Raw genomic sequence first — 19,459 nt, 5'->3', positions numbered from 1 at the left:
CCTCCGAAGAAACAAGTGATCCAGAGTGCAAGTGCAACAAGAGTTAAAGAAAAATCGAAAAATTGAGTGTGTCTACCTTTAAGTCGAAGTTTATCGGAAGCAATTGTCGAGTGAAATGTTGGTTCCTCCGGAGATGATTGCCGTGCAATCCAAACTCATCTATCAGATGAACAAATACTGCGCCGATCGGGTTCAGGCCCGGAAGGCGCAGATCCACAAAACCATCCAGGAAGTCTGTCGGGTGGTTCAGGACGTCCTGAAGGAAGTCGAAGTACAGGAGCCTCGCTTTATATCCTCGCTCAACGACTACAACGGCCGATTCGATGGGCTGGAAGTGGTTTCACCGACGGAGTTTGAAATCATCATCTACCTCAACCAGATGGGAGTGCTGAACTTCGTGGACGACGGCACCCTGCCCGGCTGTGCCGTGCTAAAGCTGAGCGATGGCCGCAAACGGTCGATGTCGCTCTGGGTGGAATTCATAACCGCTTCCGGTTACCTTTCGGCGCGAAAGATTCGTTCGCGCTTTCAAACGCTGGTCGCCCAGGCGTGCGATAAGTGTGCCTACCGGGATTCGGTCAAAATGATCGCCGACACCACCGAGGTCAAGCTGCGGATACGAGAGCGGATCATAGTACAAATTACGCCGGCCTTCAAGTGTGCCGGACTGTGGCCACGGTCCGCCTCGCACTGGCCGCTGCCGCAGATACCGTGGCCCCATCCGAACATCGTGTCCGAAGTCAAAACCGAAGGATTCGATATGCTCTCGAAGGAGTGCATCGCGCTGCAGGGCAAGAACTCCGCCATGGAGGGCGACGCGTGGGTGCTTAGTTTTACCGAGGCGGAAAACAAACTGCTTCAAGGTGAGAACCGTGATAACAATCGAGCGTTTGGGTTTGGTGTTGTTCGGAAAAAGCTTGATGAAAACCCTTTTTCTGCCATGCCGTCGGCAAAAAAACGTACTGCTTCTGGTTATGAAAAACCAAACATCCTACGCTTAAACGCATAAATTATGCGTTCTAAGACAGACTACATCATTTAGGATCAATTAAAATTAGCCACATGAAAGTCAGCTTTCTATTCGAGAGAACGACTTAGTTTGTCAGGATTGAAAACGTTATGTTCGGTGGCCACAAAATATTGCTCACAGATGGACAAGAAAATTTATAGCCAACTGCGTACTTGCTCGCAGGTTTGGTCCTGCTTGAGTGGTTTCAATTAAAGCAGGAATTATAATTTGAATTAATTTGTAGAAAGTTTCACAAAGAGCCATAATTCAAATTGTCCACATAAATTGAGTGATTCCGCACGTGTGGAAATGAAAGACTAATTTTGTGAAGCTGAAAATTTAGCTGCTATAAATCATTTTCTTCGTTCGAATCATAGTTGCCTTTGGTTTGAAAAGATGGCGTTCTAGGCACGTCGTTAACTTTCTGAAAATCTAGCTATCTACGAGCGAGAATGGCAAGAATTCTTCGAGCGACTTCATCCCAAGTAGGACGCGTCGTCTATATTAAGTTACCGTAACCAATGCATCACCAACTTCACTTTAATCGTAAATAGGTCGCAGTAACTAAATGTGCTGCTTATGATACTCTTATTCGAGTTGGACATTTCGCGCAAGTGCAATTGCACCAATGTAGCGGGAGTAATGTAATTGATGTGTTTTGACCCATGTATTACGCGCACGACTTTTTTATTCCTTTTCATTTAATTTTACTGTAATGGGCCAAAACAGAGTGCACCTAACGCATGGGTCAAAACTCACCGACTACCTTGCTGTAGAACAAAAAAATTGTGTTTCAATGTTTAATATTGAAAATTGAAGATAAGATTCGAAAAAGTTATACATGTGGCAATTATCTATACCTATAAAAATGAATTTCGTTCTGTCTGCTTGTCTGTGAGACCCTGTGAGACACTCAGAAACCTACTGAACCGATCGGCTTAAACATTTGTATGCAGGGGTTTTGACACCGGGGAAGGTTTTTATGATTGTTCGAGACCGCTTTCCCCTCTGGAAGGGGGGGTCTCTCATACAAATGAATCACAAATTTCCAAATAACTCGTGAACTAATCAAGCAAATGTTTCTATGGTGGTTTGAGACCCGTCGTCCCTCTGGAAGGGGAGGTCTCCCATACAAATGAATCGACAATTTCAACCAACCATAAAAATTATTCATCTTAACATTAAAGATTTCTCCTGCAGAAATATTATTAAAATATTTGATTTTCTTAAAAGCTAGTCTTGGTATGTTCAAGTCTTGGCTGGGAGAGGCTGTTAGAGCCAATCGAGGGATTGTAACGACAACGCTAGAATTGTCCTGTACTCTAACAGCTGCCTATGAGATCTGTCGAGCGTAAATCAAAACTAACGCGTTCCGAAATCAGGAACGTTAACAACCAAGACTTTGCTTTACTATTGAATGTTGTCTTCTCTGGCTCGACAATCGACACGACTGTAAGTCTTCATTAGAGCCCAATTTATTTTCAACAAAATATTGCACTTGAAACGACATCAAAAAACTTTCATTCACTTGAATTCCAATCGCAAAACTAAACCGATGAAAATAGACTCGGCATTACCAAAAGAACTCACACATGAATTTCAATGTGCAAATATTCATAATTTAGTTTCATATGCCGATAATTCGGGTATCAAAAGTTTTTCCCTTCGATTCAAACACGTTAAATAACCTTGTTTTCCAGCAAACCTGCAGTCAACATGGTAGTCAATGCTTTTGCACTGCAAATCAACATGTTTTCTTAGAAAAAAATTCTTGTCTCCAAAAATCTTCACATGCCAAATTTTGTTCCATTTGCTCGATTAACGGGTGGCAACTAAAATTTTGGAATTTTTTTCTCAAGCTGTCAAAAAAAGACAAAGATACTTGATGAAGAGCTGATTTACCGAAATTAAAGATTCATTATCCATTGTTCAAAAAAAATTAGTGTACATTTGAAAACGATCCGTAATTGGTTGTTCGGCGAAGCTTTCGTTTGACGTCGAAACAGGAGCGTTGTGCCAACTTTGTGAATGCATCTCTTGATTCTACCAATCAACTGTTTGCAATTCGTGGTTATTTTTGTACACCAAGGAACTCCCGAAAATCCCGAAGAAATTCTCGATCGGGCGCACTGAGACAGATTTTTCGGAACGTAGTTTTTGGCGTAATGCGATGATGCTCTATCCGGCCAAAACACGTATTGTCCATCTGCATGATGTTTTTGTAGAAACAGGATCAAAATTTACTTCAAACATTCGTCTGGTGCATCTTAATTGATAGCCAAACCAGAGGGCTTGTTGTTGAAGAAACGAGAAAGAAAACGATGTCCTTCTGCGTTCATAATTTTGGCTGGTCTTCCACTACCTTGCTTCCGAATAGTTGTTGGGATATCGTAAACAGTCGAAGCCGCAACGTATTTGCTTTGTAAATGTTGTACCGTATACTTTTTGCCGAGATTTCTGTTGCAGTTCGCAGAAGTGTACAATGCGCTCCCGAGATGCTTCTTGTTTCGACGCCATTTTTAGCAAAACTGGGCAAGCATAAACAAAACAAAAAATATTAACAAAAAGAGGAGAGAGAGAGCTAACACATACATACTCTAATTTCTCTCTGAGCTCGTTTGTTGTTGAGCATAAGGTCCGCGAAAAAAATCCAAAATTTTAGTTGCCACCCGTTAGTTCTCGAGTTATGCAGAAATTTGTGTTTTATTTGTAGGGGATCCCCCCCTCCCTCTTAGGGGGGGGGGGGGGGTTTCTATAAGAAACATACGGGGAGATACAGACAGACAGAAATCCATTTTTATAGGTACCGCCATCCGGGGTGACATTGTGCCAAAAACCAACAATATTTGTTTCTAAAAATAGATTAGATCTATGCAAACTGATGGCGCCAATTCAAGATGATTTGAAACATAACATATTTATTCATAACGTGAAATGAAGCACTAATAACATTCGCGAACACTTTGGCTTAAAAAGGGTTTCAAACTTTAGGGTTAAAAATACCGGGAAAAAACCTGATTTAATCCACTTAGTGGTGAAAGGAACCTTTGTTATACGGTCTTACTTGCTATTTGAGATAGAAATCGACACGTCTTCGCTAAATAGTTCATCTATTGGTTAAGATTGCGTTGCGCATTGGTTTACATAAAATTTTTGGAAATTAAATAACTTTACAAAATTTGAACAAAATAGAAGCACTTATAATTTTTGATAGTTCCTTTTCTCATGAAATTGCTGAGTGAGTTGTTACTAATGTGGAAAGTGCAAGTTAAAGTAAGTTGTAAGAAGAAATATTACGCGTCAACATATACATTGTGTAGTAAAGCTCTAGTTTATAGGGTTTTGAACTATGCATAATTTCCTGTAATGCTATCCTATTTGATTCACATCAATAAAGTTTTCTTGAATAAATTTCATCAATTTTTATTAACCTTCGGTTACTCACGCTGTTGTATTTTGTACAACATGTGTAGGTTTTTGAACGCCGTATTGTTATATAGTTACAAATCGTTGTTTAACTAACGTATATTCTTCAATAAACTTGTTATGAGCAAAATGTCAGAATTATTCAGTGCAATGATACTTAAAATTGTTAAGAAAAAAGATCAGCATAAATCGACATCACAGAAACGAAGCAAGCAGCACGTGAGGTGTACCGCAATTGGCCCCAACGGTAATTTTCTCTCGTTTCTCCTTACAGAAAAATGGTGTCCGTATGCAGCAAAACTATTTTACATTTTAAAATGTTTAAAATGTATCCGTCTGTTGGTAGTCGAGTAATTCGGGGTCAAAAACAGGGTATTTTTTATAATCAAAGTGTTACAGTTCCTAAACAAGCAAACATAAGGGGATACTATTTTCAGCAAAGTTGTGTATTTTTACTATTTGTACAACTTTCTAATACAAGAAAAAGTCATACAACAATTACAAAAAGAGCTAAAGTAGAAAAACTGATTTTACAAATTCATATGCAATAAAAAATAAGATTCCTCTATCTTCGCTGAAGAGGTATAAGATTACTGTCTTCAGCAAAATTTCTTATAATAATATGCTGTAAAACTTTGCAGAACACATCAATGTGTTATACTGAAACTGAAGAAAAATATTTTTTTTATTGTACTTTTAGGAGGATTAATCAAAAATTAAATTCAACCAGACGGTAGAGCATTCAATTTCAACAAACTCTTCCATAGGTTCGATAAACTTAAAACCAAGTTTTCCTAGTCAAAACTGTAGTGCGCACGTTTTCTATGCTTTTGGGCTATTGTGCGCGCGAGTAACCGTGTTACAAATGCGGGCGCGAGTGTTCGAGGGTTAATATCTTTTGACCGGCAAAACCAATTTTTATAAATCCTCTTCAGCTAATCTGCAAAATTAAACAATGTTTACATTTTAACACTCGAACAACAAACAATCATGGATGTTTCCATAGTAACTCCGTCAGGGCGAACTCGACGCTCCTGCAATGAATGTCAAAAGATTGTGCCCACTTGAGCCCAACGCCATTATCGCTCGTGGAAAGCTGGATAGGTGAAAATCGTTGAAGAGGTGCCGATTTTTTCATTTAATATGACAATTATGTGAAATGACCATTTGACACATTCCAGCGTTACGAGACACCATGAGCAACCGTTTTTTCGAAGCAAATTTGTTTATATTTTACCAATAGTCTGACGAATATCTTTCAAAATAGGTGTTTTGAGCTGCTATTTAGTAGTACTTTCTCAATACGAGGGCGAAATATTTATTAGAATAAGCATCATTGAATAGTGGCGGAATACTTTTCGTTACGGCACACCATCGCAGAAAATGCGTATTCTGAACATGATTCAAACATTTGCAAAACTCTGCTCTGTTTCAAGTTTTTCAAAGTCGACATGTTCCGAAAATTTTTAGCTGAAGGCAGCCTGAAACTCAAAATGTAAAAGTATATTCAGGTTTTGTGTTTAGTTTTTAAGATATAATAAAAATCATTTCGTTACGGGACACCATGCGCTGTTGGGCAAACGGTATTCTGCAAATGGTGTCCCGTAACGAAAAAAGTAAACTGCATTATATGGTTTATTTTCTCTAGATTTCTGTTCAGGCCGTCATATTTTCTATATCTGGTCTATATTCACTACATTTTGTAACAATAGTTTACTGATTTGGTGTGTTATAGTCTGATAATAAGACATACGTAACGAAGTATATGGAAGGTAAAATTTACTTCCAGGTAAAGAGAAATACCCATGTGAGAACTATACTGAAGTATCATAATGAAATGCTTGCGTAATATTAGGGTTTGGACACATTAATAATTAAAATGTAGGGGCTGTGCATTAATTATGTAACGAGTTTTCCCCATTGTTGACTAATCGCCCCTCCTCCTATATAAGATTTTGCATAATTTTGGCCAAAATAACAAAATTCAAAAATTTTATTTAAAAGAATTTAAAACGGTAAAAAAGGTTCTTTTTGATGTGAAAGGTATGCTTTATTTGCGCTGCACGCCAAAATGATATTGAATAGCAATTATTCGAAAATAAGGTATTTTGTTTTACTTCAGACGTATCTGTTAACGTATCATAACTCATAAATTTAAAAGTTTTTATGCAACATTAGCAACTGATGTTGCGACCTATAACTATAACATAAGTTGCTACAAAAGACGAACACATAAATTTCAAACTAATGTTGCCTATTCATTAAAATAACCTTGTTGATAACTTGCAAATTATTCTACAGTTATAAAACAGTTATATAAAATATAAAAAATAAAACAGTTGAAAAAGGCCATGAAAACTTTCAAAAAAGAAACGCTAGAAAAAGTAGCTGAAAATGATGCCGTTCGAAGTACGACAGTTACTATGCATCTTGCAAGCTAAAAAATGTTTTCTGGGCTAGGCTTTCTTGCTAGTGTGCTCAGCGAAGCCACTATGATTGCTAAAAAAGCTGACTAAACAACTTTCAGAAACGGAATTCCAAATTTTTAGACTATTCAAGTATTTTAATGATAAAGTATTGAAGTAAGTCCCTTCTTAACTCTTCTTTTTTATCGAGAGACTTTCTTTCTTTTTCATTAAATTTTTTTTTGTTTTCGGGTACAGTGGGTTGTTAGCCTCAGGTCCCTATCTCACTGACGTGGCTGCCCTCTTAAGGTGGGCGCAAGCCACTCTGTCCCCTTCACTGTTAGCCTACAGCAACCGAGATTGCGTACCCCAGCCGGCAACACGTGGACGTAGGGATAGAAGTTAGTAAATATTGGTTATGGAATGCACATGTTCACCCTTTGCCTGGAGCCACCCTTTGTCGAGAGACTCTGCAGCTAGTTATTAGAATACATAACAATTAGGTTTATTTGTCTATTTTGGATAGGCTTTACGCGTACTTTATTTTGGTCACTTCTATTTGATTTTGCCGTAAATGTCCAAAATAACGTACGCGCAACATCTGTCCAAAATAGATAAATCACTCTACGGGCCTACTGACTTTGGCAGCACCATCCAGTCGAGATTCGAACATACGACGACTGGTATCATACCTCGAAGCTAACTGGATGGTTGGGTATTACTCATCAGGCATCACACCTTTTTTGAGGTGTCCACCTTTCATATAATGTGTCCGTTTTTCTGTACAATGTCTAGAAAATATGATTACTAGGTAATGTTTTTGATGACAAAGTATTAGTTTTGAACAAAATTTACTTGTAGTATGGCTATATCAAACAGTGATACTTGTGTAGAGATTGAATTTTAATCTTGAGGTACCCGTCTTTACCGTACATTCCTTAATATTACAATATATTATTATATTGTAATCATATTTATACATACTTATAGTAAATACGTAAATACTTGCATTCGGTCATCAAAATAATAGATTTGTTATCGTCGATAAAGATTAGTTGAATCATAATGTGATAAGTGCTTTTTCATTCAATTACCTTTTGCGTTAAACAAAACGTTACGGGACACCATTTTGAAGCACCTATTTTATTTTACATAGAAATGCTCATCAAAAGTCAAGCACAGCGCGATTTTGATTGTACATATATGATTAAAGAAAATCCATAGTTTCAAAAAATTCGGATTTGAATTCACTGGAATATGAAAATAAATGCAAAATTTTCGTTACGGGACACCATTATAAAAGTACCTGTTTTTAAAGGCCGCTTATCTGGAAAATGCTTTCATTTTTCAAAAAACTCTGTATGAACAAAATGTTACCCTAGTAATGAAACATGTTTTGACGATATACAGTTTTAAATTATTTTGGCCTAAAACTATTGACAGAGAATTAATTGCAGCCTTGCCTAAATGATGAAAAAATCTATATTGTTAACCTCCCACTTGCAAGGTGCATTTTAGCATGAATTGTCAATAAACAATATGACAACTCAGGATTTTTGTAAGCTTTATAGTATGTTTAAACATACTACATACAAATATTTTTATTATTACTACTTTCAAAATTTGCTCTCATGGGATAGATGCGCTTGGAATGTGTCATTTGACGACATTGTCAAAATGATAATAAATGCGAATGTGACATCGAAAAACTGTGGTATAAATCTAGGACAGGACTTGACATGTTGTATCGCAAAAGAGTAAATTTGCTGGAAACCACAGCAAACACTGAAACCATCAAATTTTTAACGTTACTAGGATTTAAACAGTTTGTTTATCGCAGCGTCTTAGCATAAAATAAACTAAACTCAAGTGAAAGTGTAATTCGGCCAATTTGAATCTGTTTTTGTGTAATTAGTGATCAACTAGGACAAGTGGCTTCTAAGTGCCAGACATTTTTTGACAGGTCTGTATAATAATTTGAAAATGTCTGTATAAGTCTGTGGTTCATTGAAAACCCACCACCCGCAGCGCAATATCTGTCAATCCATTAGATTAGGTTGTTTTGCTTTAATGCGGCTATCAGATTTTGGAAAAGTAGCAGATTTGTTTGAGAAAACCAACTCTAAGAATATCGAAGCGCAAGAGAACTTCATTGAAACATTTACTAAATAGAACTTACTTATTCATGTGTCCTTGTCCGCCGGTCCGGCAGAACAAAGAGATGAAATCAGAGACCTCCACTGCCGACGATTACCCGCCATGGCTTTAACCTGTCGCCAGGACAGGTTCTCGTCTACAGCCTGGATGTCGTTGACTATGCTACGACTATGCGCGGTTGCACCCCAGCTAGCGCTGTTAAAGGCGTTTTTGACATCGATTGTGACCATGACACAATACCTGTCGCCTCGTCTTTTCCGTCTCATAAGCTCATAGACCCCTTACGGAGTGCAAACTGCAAGTTTACCAGCCCGACATCGCTCTCCGCCACAGGCGTCAGCCTGTTTAGGATTACCCGCTCTAGCTATTTGCCTAACGTGTCCAATAGGCTAATCGGCCTGTACGACGAGGGATCACCCGGTGGTTTCCCCGGCTTCGGCAGCAGTACCAATCTTTGGACTTTCCATTTGTCTGGAAATTCGCATACCTCTAGGCAGTTTTGAAGCGTCTCTCTAAACATATCGGGATATGCTTGGATCGCCGCTTTGAGTGCATCGTTCGGAATCCCGTCAGGACCGGGCGCTTTCTTCCTTTTTTAACCTCTGGCAATTACGATGAGTTCCTCATTCGTGACCGCAATGAGGACATCATTCGATTGACTGTACGGGGTCGGAGGCCACCAAACTGGATCGTGTTACGGAAAGAGCTTTTCCATGATGACTTTCAGCTTTTGGGGGCAAGTTTCCTGCGGAACACACCATGCACCTGGTATTGGAACGTTGGTCAGCTCACGGGCACTCAGGTTTGAGCGGTTGCTCTCTGCGCTGAGTGCTTCAACGAACAGGTCTTTATCGAAGGCCTTCGCTTTCCACCTCCTCCCAGGCGACCTTAACCAGCGTGACCATGTCATCCGTCGTTCAATCGTGTACCGTATAGCTTGGTGGTCGCTATGCGTGTACTCTGGCCTTCCTGATCCATATAGCTATATCAGTCTTGGTACCACCATCGGACGTTGTCTGGCTAGATATTGAGGCTTCCGCCTGCTCAACTTGTCCCGCTGCTGCGAAGTTGGGGGGATTGTCAGTGTCCACTACCATAGACTTAGTTTTTGCAACATTGACTGTGAGAGCTGCTGCCTGGGAGCTCTCGTAGAGTAGAAAACCTCTAACTTGCTCCGCATATCGTTTCGGCGTTGTGCGAGGTCGTCGGCCAGGACGAGGTCACTTAGTTGCTCCATCGTTAGAGGATTCCAAGGCAATTCTCGATTTAATCTATTGTCAATTGCTCCAACAATGAGAAACAGAAGCGATGATAAAATGCAGTCATATCTCACGCTAGCAGTAACCCTTATAGGGTCGGACAAGACGCCGTTGTGCAAAACCTTGCACGAGAACGCCTCGTACTGAGCCTCGATGAGATGGACTAGCTTATCTGGAACTCCTCTACGCCTAAGTGCGCCCAAGAATTTGCGCGAATTTGCTCCAGCATAATGCGGAGCGTTTTGATATGGTCTACACATGATCGGCTGGCGCGGAATCCAGCTTGCTGCCGCCAGATAGTGGCGTTGATCTTCTCCTGGATCTGGTTGAGGATTACCTTACATAGCACTTTGCGAGTAATACAGAGCAACGTGATGCCACGTCCGCATTCGGCTAGGTCCTTTATTTCTTGCGCTCTATAGCATTTTATGCTGTTGATGGCTGCTTCAATTTCATCCAGTAACGACGCCTCCGAGTTGACGCGGTTAATGCGACGAACTCTTTCGTCGACTAGGGAGTCAGTCCAGGCTCTCTTGTCCCACATACAAACTCGTTTAATAGCCCACACCAGTTTGGAATATCGTTGGCGGATAGTCGTCTTAGTCGTTTTGGTTCGCCCTCGGCTAATGCCAGCTTTTGCCTTTCTCTACTCATCAATCTTTCTTGGAGTTTCATCCGAAATCCACTCTCTCCGCCCGCTGCGCACTTTGCCGAGGATTTCATCACTGGTCGTAATGAGGGCACTCTTGGGGCTGGTCCATTACTCTTGGACAGTTCCACCAGGTAGCAGTTCCTAGGCTCGGAATTCAAGTTGTTAGATAAAAACCCTTTTCGCCTTGGGATTCCCAATCGGCGGACATCGAAACGACACCCAGCTTTCTCCTCCAGTCGTTGAGTACCTATTTCAGCGATAAAACAAGCTTATGGTCGGATGCAATGTCGGCACTGCGTTTGTTCAGTGACGAAAATCTTTCTCCTTATGAGGATTGATAGTCGCTTACGAGATATTGTCTTGAGGTTTCAGTACGAGTTAAAATCGAAGTATACTTTTACCTTGACAAAAGTAAAACTATATTTTACGAAATTTTTATCGCATGTCTGTAGTCAAAAACATGTCTGTATCAGAAAACGAAAAGTCTGTATAATACAGATTTGTCTGTATATCTGGCATCCCGGATCATAGACTGCAGCTGCATTCCTGGAAACACTTTTCGTTGCCGTAGTAAATTTTGAAAGGGATTCTCCAAAACAATAATGAAGAATAATACGAAGTCACATGTCATGTCCTGTCCTAGGTATAAACAAATCATTGCATGATTTCAATTGAAGATCAGGGGCGTCGATAAAACTGCTTAACGCGTTAAAGAGAGCAACAAAATTCCCCATTCTGAATTGTCCAGAGAAAGGTGAAAATGATAGCAATAATAGTTCTCGCCCTCTTTTTCTCACACAAAACCCATAAAAATAACACCGTTAACGCGGATTACGGAACGACCATGGCTAACTACGATGATTAGAATTTCGTTAAGATTATCCCAGAAGAGCACAATTCCTGCTGAAGAGTTTATACAACAGTTGAATTAGTTGCTATTAGATTTGTAAGTATAGTAAACGTTACCGGTGGTTTAGTTTACTATATTATATCTATCAAATTATACTAGCGAAATGGGTAATTTCAACATACTTGTGAAGTAACATCGTCTATTTGTCAGCAAATATTCGCAGTATTTGTATCATTTCTGTTTCTAAATCTAAAATGCTTTATATCAGACCTTTTTCAAATTATAACGCGGGCTTAAATATTTTCACTCATTGTCCACTTTGACGGCTAATCGTAATTTTTCAGTGAACGTGTTGGCGGTCAAGTCGAGCACTGCTGATATTCTATTTCATTTTGATCTGTTATAAATAAATAGTCAAAATTAGACTTCACTTCTAGTGTTAGTACAAATTGCATTCATAAATATTCAAGATGTATTCCGGATTTTCCGGACGACCACCTGACGGCTTCCTAAGGTCACATACTTATTACTCTTTATTTAAATTTGTATCAATTACCCGACTTTAGTTACCTCAAATATATTTTTACCAATTTTACCAAAACGAAAATTTCAACGGGTATTCCGGAACCTCCTGCTGGACAACCTGTACCTTTGTGGTTTCTGTATATCACTTAGAGAGTCAACTAATATATCCCCTATAACTTTTTAAAAGACACCACGGTCGTATCTTTTTTATAAATTTTGTACTTTTCGAGCTCTAAGAGGTGAGATTGTGCCGAACTATAACGATCGGTTCGGCATGTGAAATTTGCATACACAACAAAAATGCGTCAGTGTACATCAATACACTTGCATTGCTTACTAGGGAGACACAAGATTTTGACAATTTAGTTTGCATTATCTTTTAAAGAGCAAACAGTAGATAAGTGTTCTGAGATTTTACACCCCTTCCATTTCCCCTTTCCAAAGCCTGGAGACGCTACTACAAATTTAGTAGCTGTCTATAAAGTGCGTACTTATTATTGGTTGTTGTAGACCCCCCGAGTAGTTTTCGTCCCTACGTTTTATTATAATTTGTAAGATGCGTTGTTTTTGGTCGTCCCCCGACTTCTAATAGCCCACGTGGTTCACGGTCGGCCCCATACGTACTAGTTCATATGGCTCTACATGTGTATTGTTCATAGTTACGCTACTGTTTATTTATTAGGTATTTAGCTTAACTTTATGGTGCCAAATCCCCTTCTAGGGGATGACACTATGCCAAAGTTCACGTAATTTTAATATTATCAATGTTCCTTTTAACTAAACCATCTTTCTGGTAGTTGTTAACTAAACATTGAAGTATATATTGAGGGGACATAAACGACTACAAGTTCTGAAAATTTCATTACATTTTTATTCCAGATTTGGATTCTGCAGTCTTTTCCGCTCATTTTGATACTAATTTTGTAATGATCCGACCACGGGAAGTGGCCGAAAAACGATTATACACATAAGCATTCCAGTGCGGCGTGGAACAACCTCGACGGAATAAAATGCCGCTCCTGAAAAACCACGATTTTCAAGCTTTATGTATATTTTATATGGCAGAAAACATCGTCGTTAGCACCAACGCTAAGATTGTCCTTCTAGAAAATTAACAAATTTATGATCGAAATTCTTTGCAATGTTCAAATTACCCAGCATAATTAGAAAGAATAATTAGTTTTAGTCAAGTTTTAGACAAAAAGAGTGATTGCATGCATTGCTTTCCTTAGAAAAATGCCATGCAATAATGCGCAGATTTAGGCCCAAATAGTGATGTCCGAAATTTTCAATTATTCGATTACCGATTAATCGGCGAGCGTTGTCTGCACGAATCGATTAATTCAACTATTCGTACTAGTGGTATTCGATTAGAAATATTCGTATACTTTTTTTTATTAATTCGATTAATCGAACGATTATGAACGATTACTGGCCATTATTCGGGGATTATTCGCATCCATATTATTTCCTTTGAACTATTCGATTAATTCAACTACTCGTGCTGGCAGTATTCGATTAAAAATTAATCGAATATTTTTATAGTTATTCGATTAGTTGAATTAATCGAACGATTAACGGACATCACTAGGCCCAAATTTTTTAATCATGTTCCAAATTCTGCGCAGTAACGTATCCTACGAAGAAATCGCGAAAGAACACCCAAATGGCTGAGGTATAGAGGCATGAAAATTCAAGTAGAATCTTTAACTTGCATTGATTGGAATCCTGTGCTGTGTCTCGGGGTCCGAACCTACGGGCACCAATTGGGTCCTAAAGCCCTATGTCGTTTTTAGCTTGAATCGATTAGGTTAGGGTTAGGAACACATATTTTGATATTCAATTTTATATTTTTAGGCTATTGCCGTTAAAAACCTTTTTTTTTTAATTTTGTGAAATTTTGAACAAAAAATAAACATTTGGGCAACCTTATATAGACAAACTATAGTTGTGCATGGTTGTGTCAAACGGTGTCTAGACAACACGAATTATAAGAAGAAACCATAGTGTGTCTTGAAATGTCACGGAAAACTTTTTGTTTACCTTCACGTTCATGTGATAGTGTGTCAAAAAGTCAAAAGTTGCAAAGTCAGGAAATGGCTTGGCAATCGCGACCTAAAACATTTTCTGAGTTTACAGCTCATTTTCCGGTTTCCGGATTTTGAGAAAGACGTTCGTTAGTTAGCATAATCTGATAAAGGCAAGAGATGACATGAACAACGTTTAAACTATTGGTTATAGCATCTCAGTTTAATTAAGGCCTTTGTCAAAATTAGCAATAAGCGTAGTGACTGCACTTGGTCACAGCGTGGATGGCTTCAGTTTTCGGATGCAACACCCGCCATCGAGATGCGACCGTGTTTGGTTAGAAACGCACAGAAATTTTTGGTCTGCCGTTCGCCCTACTGCTGATTCACATCGGAGTAGCAGAACATACCAATCTGATTGATAATACGGTGCCAGTTTCGGTTGGCGTTTTTTTTCATAGGGGAAGGGCGGTAAAGACGGACACCTTAAGGTAAAGACTCAATATCTACTCAAATATAACTGTTTTGATCGCAATTTTCGCACAAACTGAACCTTTAAGTCTCTGTCTAATAACGTTACAACGTGCGCTGGAAAATTTCTTCCAAAATATATGCTCTTCTTAATATTATAAACCTCATGTATAAATCAGAGTTACTGCGTAAGGGCGGGAAAGACGGACACTTGATATGGGAAAGACGGACACTCGCAAAAAGGTGTCACGCGTCGTCGAATTATCAGTATTAAGAAAGATTAACATATTTCATCATGTATTTAGGAAAGAATTGGTTTGGGAAAACCCCCTTCCTGATCCCCCCTTTGAGCGAGAAAATAAAATGGTTCCCTTCAATATTTTAATTGGTGACGAATTAATCGTTTCTAAAAGTTGGCCTATTCCAACTGCTATATGACTTCTGGTTACTTTTACATATAAAATATGTAAGTATTTGCAATGTTAAATAGTTGTTGGGCAAAATGGGTTCAAAATCTGTGTGTCCGCCTTTCCCTACCTTTGGGTGTCCGTCTTTCCCGACTTGGATACCATTTTTTCAAACTTCAATAACTTTTTACTGAATATTCAAAAATTCACCAGGTTTCCAATGGATATTCAGTGAAGGATCAAACTAACGGAATGTCGTCTGTTTAGCATGATTATGTTATTTTTTAACGATTTACTAGCTATTTTCTTCACACACAAAATTACATTGATTAGCGTATACAGCCTGAATTCATTAATTGGGCCACGATTGCACTCCAGCTGATTCGCTAATTGGGCCGACTGACAGTTGTTAGAAATTTCTAAACTCGAAAATTCCATACAATTTTGACATTCAAGTTGTCATATAGCCCAATTAGCGAACACCCAATTAACGAACCGCCCAATTAACGAACCACCAATTAACGAAACTTTGCTGTATACGTATTTTTTCTTTGTTTTGCTTATAAATTTGACAGCTGCGCTGCTAAAAATCAGCAGTTTAATTCAAAGGTGTTAATTCAGTCTATAGAAACATTGCCCATCAATTATTTGCTTCAAAAAATTATTGTTTATGAAATATGACAAGTGTCCGTCTTTCCCGCAGTGTCCGTCTTTACCGCCCTTCCCCTACTGTTCTGCGGGGTCGATTGTACCGAGATTACACTGTTGGCCATCAGTTTGACATCGTTTAGTCATTCTTAGCGCAAACTAGATTTGGACAAAGTCTAGCACCGTGAATCGATGGATTGGAATACATTGCCCGAATCAAAACTTTTGTCCGATAACTAGTACAAATTTGATGTCCCACTTCCTCACGACCAGCAAAACGCAGACAAGCACAAGAGACAACTGCGAAGCTGTAACTGTCAAAACGATCAGCTGCTCTAATGTCAAACCAGAGTTGCCAGTGAGAAAAAGTTATCATTGTTGCCAGAAACGTGTTATTTTCGTTATGTCAAGGAAGATCTCTAATGTCAAGGGAGAATAAATTACAATATTTTTGTTTTTTAAATTTTTAGTGCACTGCATCTTTTTAAAAAAGAAAAAACTATACTCTGGTAGTCATAATGGGAAGCTTTATCGTTCCTTCTAAAAAATCATCTTTTTATCACAAATTTTAGGACCCAATTCATGAAACCATGTCTTCTATTTTTTTTAATGTCCAACCTCATGAAGCTGTCAGAGAGTGGGGAAGTGGTTTCTATATGAAAACACAACTGTTAGTATTAGTCTAAAGTGTAATGTTCAGTATGCAGAAAACCAGAATCAATTCGCCCTTCACGTTATCGAGAATAAAATATTAAAAATGAGGCAATCAAAATGATAACAATATTCCTTTGCCACCCGGACAGCTCAAGAAGGCCGGATCATGAATTTAATTATGGTAATGGCTAATGCCGGATTTTTTGGTGTGCTTTCAGCGTATAAAGACATAAACAGCTTGGCAGGAGTATTTATTTTCACTTTTTGGGTGCGCAGAATTAGGATAGGAGCAAACATGCGCAGAATTAGGAACATGGACAAGAGAGTGCGCAGAATTAGGCACCGTGAATAAGTTTACAAAACGAAAAATATACTCAATTTTTGTTCGACTTATAATTCCCATATTTTTTACCAGATATTATAGACCGTAGCACTCCACGTTGCTGCTATCCACGTTGTTATTTTAAATCTAGAATACTTGCAAAAACGGAAGAATCATAAAAATGTCTTAACTGCGCAGAATATGGTACGTTCACAGTACCTTTTTCTCAAAAACTACGTAATGTATTGGAACAAACTTTTTTTTGTTTTGTTGGTAGGAGCTTGACAAAGACTTTTATAACTCTAGAGCTTTGTAAACGAAACACAACCAGAGAAAAAAGAAAAAGAAGACAGAATTCTATTTTTTCAGCCATTTTTCCTTCTTCTTTTTCGTTTTTCTCAAGCTGTATTCCTTTTACAAAGCTCAAAAGTTATAGAAGTCTTTGTCAAGCTACTATCAACAAAACAAAAAAAGGTTTGCTCCAATACGTTGTGTAGTTTCTAAGAAAAAGGTACATAAAGTTTGAAAATCGTGGTTTTTCAGGAGCGGCGCTCTATTCCATCGAGGTTGTTCCACGTCGCACTAAAATGCTTATGTGTATGATCGTTTTTCGACCACTTCCCGTGGTCGGATCATTACAAATTTAGTATCAAAATAAGCGGAAAAGATTGCAGAATCAAAATCTGAAAAAAATGATTTTTTCAAAATGTTTAGTTGTTCATGTCCCCTTAACACCGACCATTTGATCTACCAAATATTGTGATAAGCTGTTAGTGTGTAAGCGCCCGCATAGCAGACAGAATCGTTCACCGTCATGTCTATCATCCTTTACAATGCCACGGAGAAAAAGATTCGGTATAGTCTCCACGTTTTCTAGTGAATGTTTTTGTAAATGCACCGACGGGTGCGAATTATCCATATCTTTTGTTTCGGATAGCAACGTGGGAAGAATTTCATCCGTCAGCTTGCGACCGTCATCTAATGCTTATAGAAACAGTTTTTCCGAACGCACCATGCGTTCCCACGCCCCACCCATATGCGACGACGGAAGAGGAGTCTCGCGAATGTTTCTATTGCTTTATTAATTCGCTCTATTTTCTCCAGTTCACGACTTGTATCCTTATAGTTTGTGCCGTCGTGCAAAAGAATTTCATCCAGAGCTCCTCCATATTAACGATCGAGGAGCTCTGGATGAAATTCTTTTGCACGACCGGAAAATATAAAAGGTGTAAGATTCAATTGTTGGAGAAAAAATCGGGGGTTAGTTAGTCTGTTTTTCGCTTTTAAACTCCTTTTTTGTGCTCAATATTGTTTTTGCTGGGCTTTCATCCGGCATCCTTGCTATGTGGCCAGCCCACTGTAGACTGCCGTGTTTTAGTAGCCTCACAATATCCGCACTAGTGTTCGCCAACATTACCTTACCAACAGTGTGAATATTTGGCCGAGCCGACGGCGTAGAGACGTGGCCGGACAGCCAATATGACTTTATTTTTTTGAAGTTGTTACAATGAATCTATTTTTCAACACTTATTATGCAATGCGATAAAAAAAATTCTTTCTTTTTTGTCGCTGGAATACGAAAAACAACGCTCAACATCCCTTGGTTCTTTGCTTTTAAAGCATTTTCAATGCATGCAATCGCTTGGAAATCACTTGATGGGTAACTCCTGGTGTCAACACCATTAGTATATTTGGCATGGGCCGTCATCGAGCAATACCATAAATTCTGCGTCTTCGAAGATTTTTGACCTTTTTTCACGTGGATGGTCGTCAACATTGAAATCCAAAAACTGTCATAGGTTATAAGATAAAACAATCACAATATAAGATTTTCATATGCAAGCAGTTGCAAAAACAGTAGGCGCCTATTTCTAGTCCGGACCGGAAAAAAACTTTCCCAGCGTTATCAATCACCAGATCAACCAGACAACTAGATCTATTTCGTTTCCCATTCCTCCACTGTCCATAGAAACTGACAGCATAATTATTTGTTTATCTTTCTCTCTTTGTGTCCCTTACAGGCGGCTGCCGGCGGCGGTGTCTCAGCATACTGAAAACGCTCCGCGATCGGCACCTGGATCTGCCCGGCAATCCCGTTTCGTCGTACGTGATGAAAACCCTGCTGCTGTACGAGTGCGAGAAGCACCCGCGCGAAATGGAGTGGGACGAAAACTGTATGGGCGACCGAATCAATGGCATCTTCCTGCAGCTGATCTCCTGTTTGCAGTGCCGGCGTTGTCCGCACTACTTCCTACCGAACATGGACCTGTTCAAGGGCAAATCGCCCGGGGCGCTGGAGAACGCCTCCAAGCAGGTCTGGCGACTGACTAGGATAATGCTCACCAACTCGCGGTGTCTCGAGGAACTGTAAAGAAACGAGAAAAAAAAGTCGACCGAAACGGTTCGGGTTTGGGCGTCACGTGCATTCAAAAATAACAGACTCAATAAAAGAAGAAAAAAAAGATGATGAAACAAATCTCACAGTCATGAGCGCAGATGAGAGCGAACGGGAGTGTGCTTCGTATTTCGTACTAGTTCAAGTCCTAAATTATAACCTACTCAGTATAATCAAACACGATATAAATACTAGAACAAAACAATCGCATAAATTTAGCTTAACTTATGTCTAACCAGTGAGAGGAATTTA

The 19,459-nt window shown here is 39.0% G+C and overlaps 1 protein-coding gene across 1 annotated transcript; it reads left to right on the top strand.

Annotated features, from left to right (window-relative positions):
- The first annotated feature begins 115 nt into the window (after positions 1–115).
- Positions 116–19,183, top strand: LOC128745266 (protein mab-21). The gene is made up of 2 exons (XM_053842294.1): positions 116–863; positions 18,834–19,183. The coding sequence occupies exons 1-2, from the start codon at positions 116–118 to the stop codon at positions 19,181–19,183; spliced, it is 1,098 nt and encodes a 365-aa protein (XP_053698269.1).
- Positions 19,184–19,459: the final 276 nt, after the last annotated feature.

Source organism: Sabethes cyaneus, chromosome 1, assembly GCF_943734655.1.
Source record: "Sabethes cyaneus chromosome 1, idSabCyanKW18_F2, whole genome shotgun sequence".
NCBI lineage: Eukaryota > Metazoa > Arthropoda > Insecta > Diptera > Culicidae > Sabethes > Sabethes cyaneus.
This window is presented reverse-complemented; position numbering and strand designations above follow the sequence as displayed.

Excerpts from the sequence above, each read along its gene's own strand:
- LOC128745266 (XM_053842294.1), top strand. The coding sequence starts at position 116 with ATGTTGGTTCCTCCGGAGATGATTGCCGTGCAATCCAAACTCATCTAT. Across the intron at positions 864-18,833 it reads GGAAAACAAACTGCTTCAAG|GCGGCTGCCGGCGGCGGTGT; the intron begins GTGAGAACCGTG and ends TGTCCCTTACAG.